Here is a 1560-nt window from a genome sequence, read left to right on the forward strand (position 1 = left end):
ATAAGGCTCAGTAGTATGTTATAGTATAGTGTATATATATGTATATACACTATACTATAAGGCTCAGATGGTTCACTGGGACTAAGAAAGTCGATCAGCCGCCAGCAGTCCTCCAGCTGCTGCCTCAGTCAGTCTCAGTGCATTTTGCTTTCAGGTGTGAACACAATCCCAGGTCCTGTCTACACTTCTCTGTACATTTTTAACCCTCAGAAGGTCTCTGTGGGGGGGGGGGGTGTGGGGGGTCCCCTCAGCCACGCATTCGTTTTTTTCTGTTTTATTTCTTTTTCATTTTGGTGCAGTCAATAAATTTTTTTTGACAAAGCCTAAAGGGCCTTCCTGATGCATGCTCAGTAATCCAGGTAGAACCCCCCATCCCCCCACCCAAAAGAAAACTATCATAATGTTAAAAGACCATCTGACGGTTAAAACATATTTTCTTTGTGTACAAAGAATTATGGCCCAGACATTTGAAAGCAAAACTCTTAAACACCCATACCATGCAACCAGATGGCAAGAATGTCCACAATAATAATGTATAAAAAAAAATACAGAAAGAATGTGCTGAAATTTCTTTCAAAACACTTTCTTAAAAAATATTTATCAACAGTTTCCTTTTTAGATCAAAAATTAATAGCCACAGAACCACTATTGAAAAAAAATCTGAATTTCATTTTTATATCAAAAGTAGTGTGGACGGGGCTTGAGAGTTGCTCGTTTGTGAAGTCTTGGAACATTTTAGTGTAAGACTGCTGCAGATTCTGTGCTTTCAGGGCTTAATGGGCCCAGAGGAGCCATTGCTGGGTCCCTTTGTTCACCCAAACCTGCCACAGGAAGGAGAACGCTTTAAAGTCAGAGTTAAACATCTGCGGACTCCTAATGAGGTATCTGCTAACTTCACATGTATTGAAACTTACCGCCAACTGATCACATACTGTTCAAATTAGATTGATTAATATAGGAGTTCTGTGATTACTCAACCTGTAAATATTATCTGTTGTTGATGCTGATTGATAAAATTGAGTCAGTATGAGGTTTTGTTCTTCAGCTGTTCCTGTGTGTTCTGGAGGAAACGGCTGATTTAGAGGCTGATGGAGAGAGACTGGACGAAGCTTTGATCAGAATCAATGCAAACATCAACGGTCTGCCACAACTCAGCAGCTTTCCTTTAGGTAACTGTTCACCTTCAAGGTTCTCTGTTGTCATCCGTATCACATGTGGTACATGAGGTGAAACGAAATTGTGTTGTCACGGTCCCAGTTACACCCAAAAATAACAAAAGTATAAAGTATAAAAATAAACTGTATACAAGGATCTAAGAAATACACTAAACAGTAATAGTGTAATATACGGTATATTCAGGGCTTAATTTGTAAACCGATTCAAATAAAATGCAAATAACAGGAAGGCTGGCAGGGGGGTCTGAGGGTCCTCCGCCTAAAATTTTGGCATTATGTAGGTGCAATTTCTTGCATTTTGGTGTATTTTAATGAGATGTTAAACATTTACGTTATCTACATTTACTGTATAATGATGATTTATTCAATTTGAACTGCACTTTAC

At 38.7% G+C, this 1560-nt stretch overlaps 1 protein-coding gene across 1 annotated transcript in view; it reads left to right on the top strand.

The window, feature by feature from the left end:
- The window catches only part of rnf17 (ring finger protein 17), a 116478-nt gene extending 115253 nt beyond the window's left edge, over positions 1 to 1225 (top strand). The window contains exons 33-34 of the mRNA XM_037686726.1: positions 771 to 881; positions 1046 to 1225. Coding sequence (XP_037542654.1) covers positions 771 to 881; positions 1046 to 1225 — 291 coding nt within the window. The remainder of the gene's footprint in view (positions 1 to 770; positions 882 to 1045) is intronic.
- Positions 1226 to 1560: the final 335 nt, after the last annotated feature.

The sequence above is a fragment of the Nematolebias whitei genome, chromosome 13 (assembly GCF_014905685.2).
Source record: "Nematolebias whitei isolate Nwh7 chromosome 13, NemWhi1, whole genome shotgun sequence".
In the NCBI taxonomy this organism is placed as follows: domain Eukaryota; kingdom Metazoa; phylum Chordata; class Actinopteri; order Cyprinodontiformes; family Rivulidae; genus Nematolebias; species Nematolebias whitei.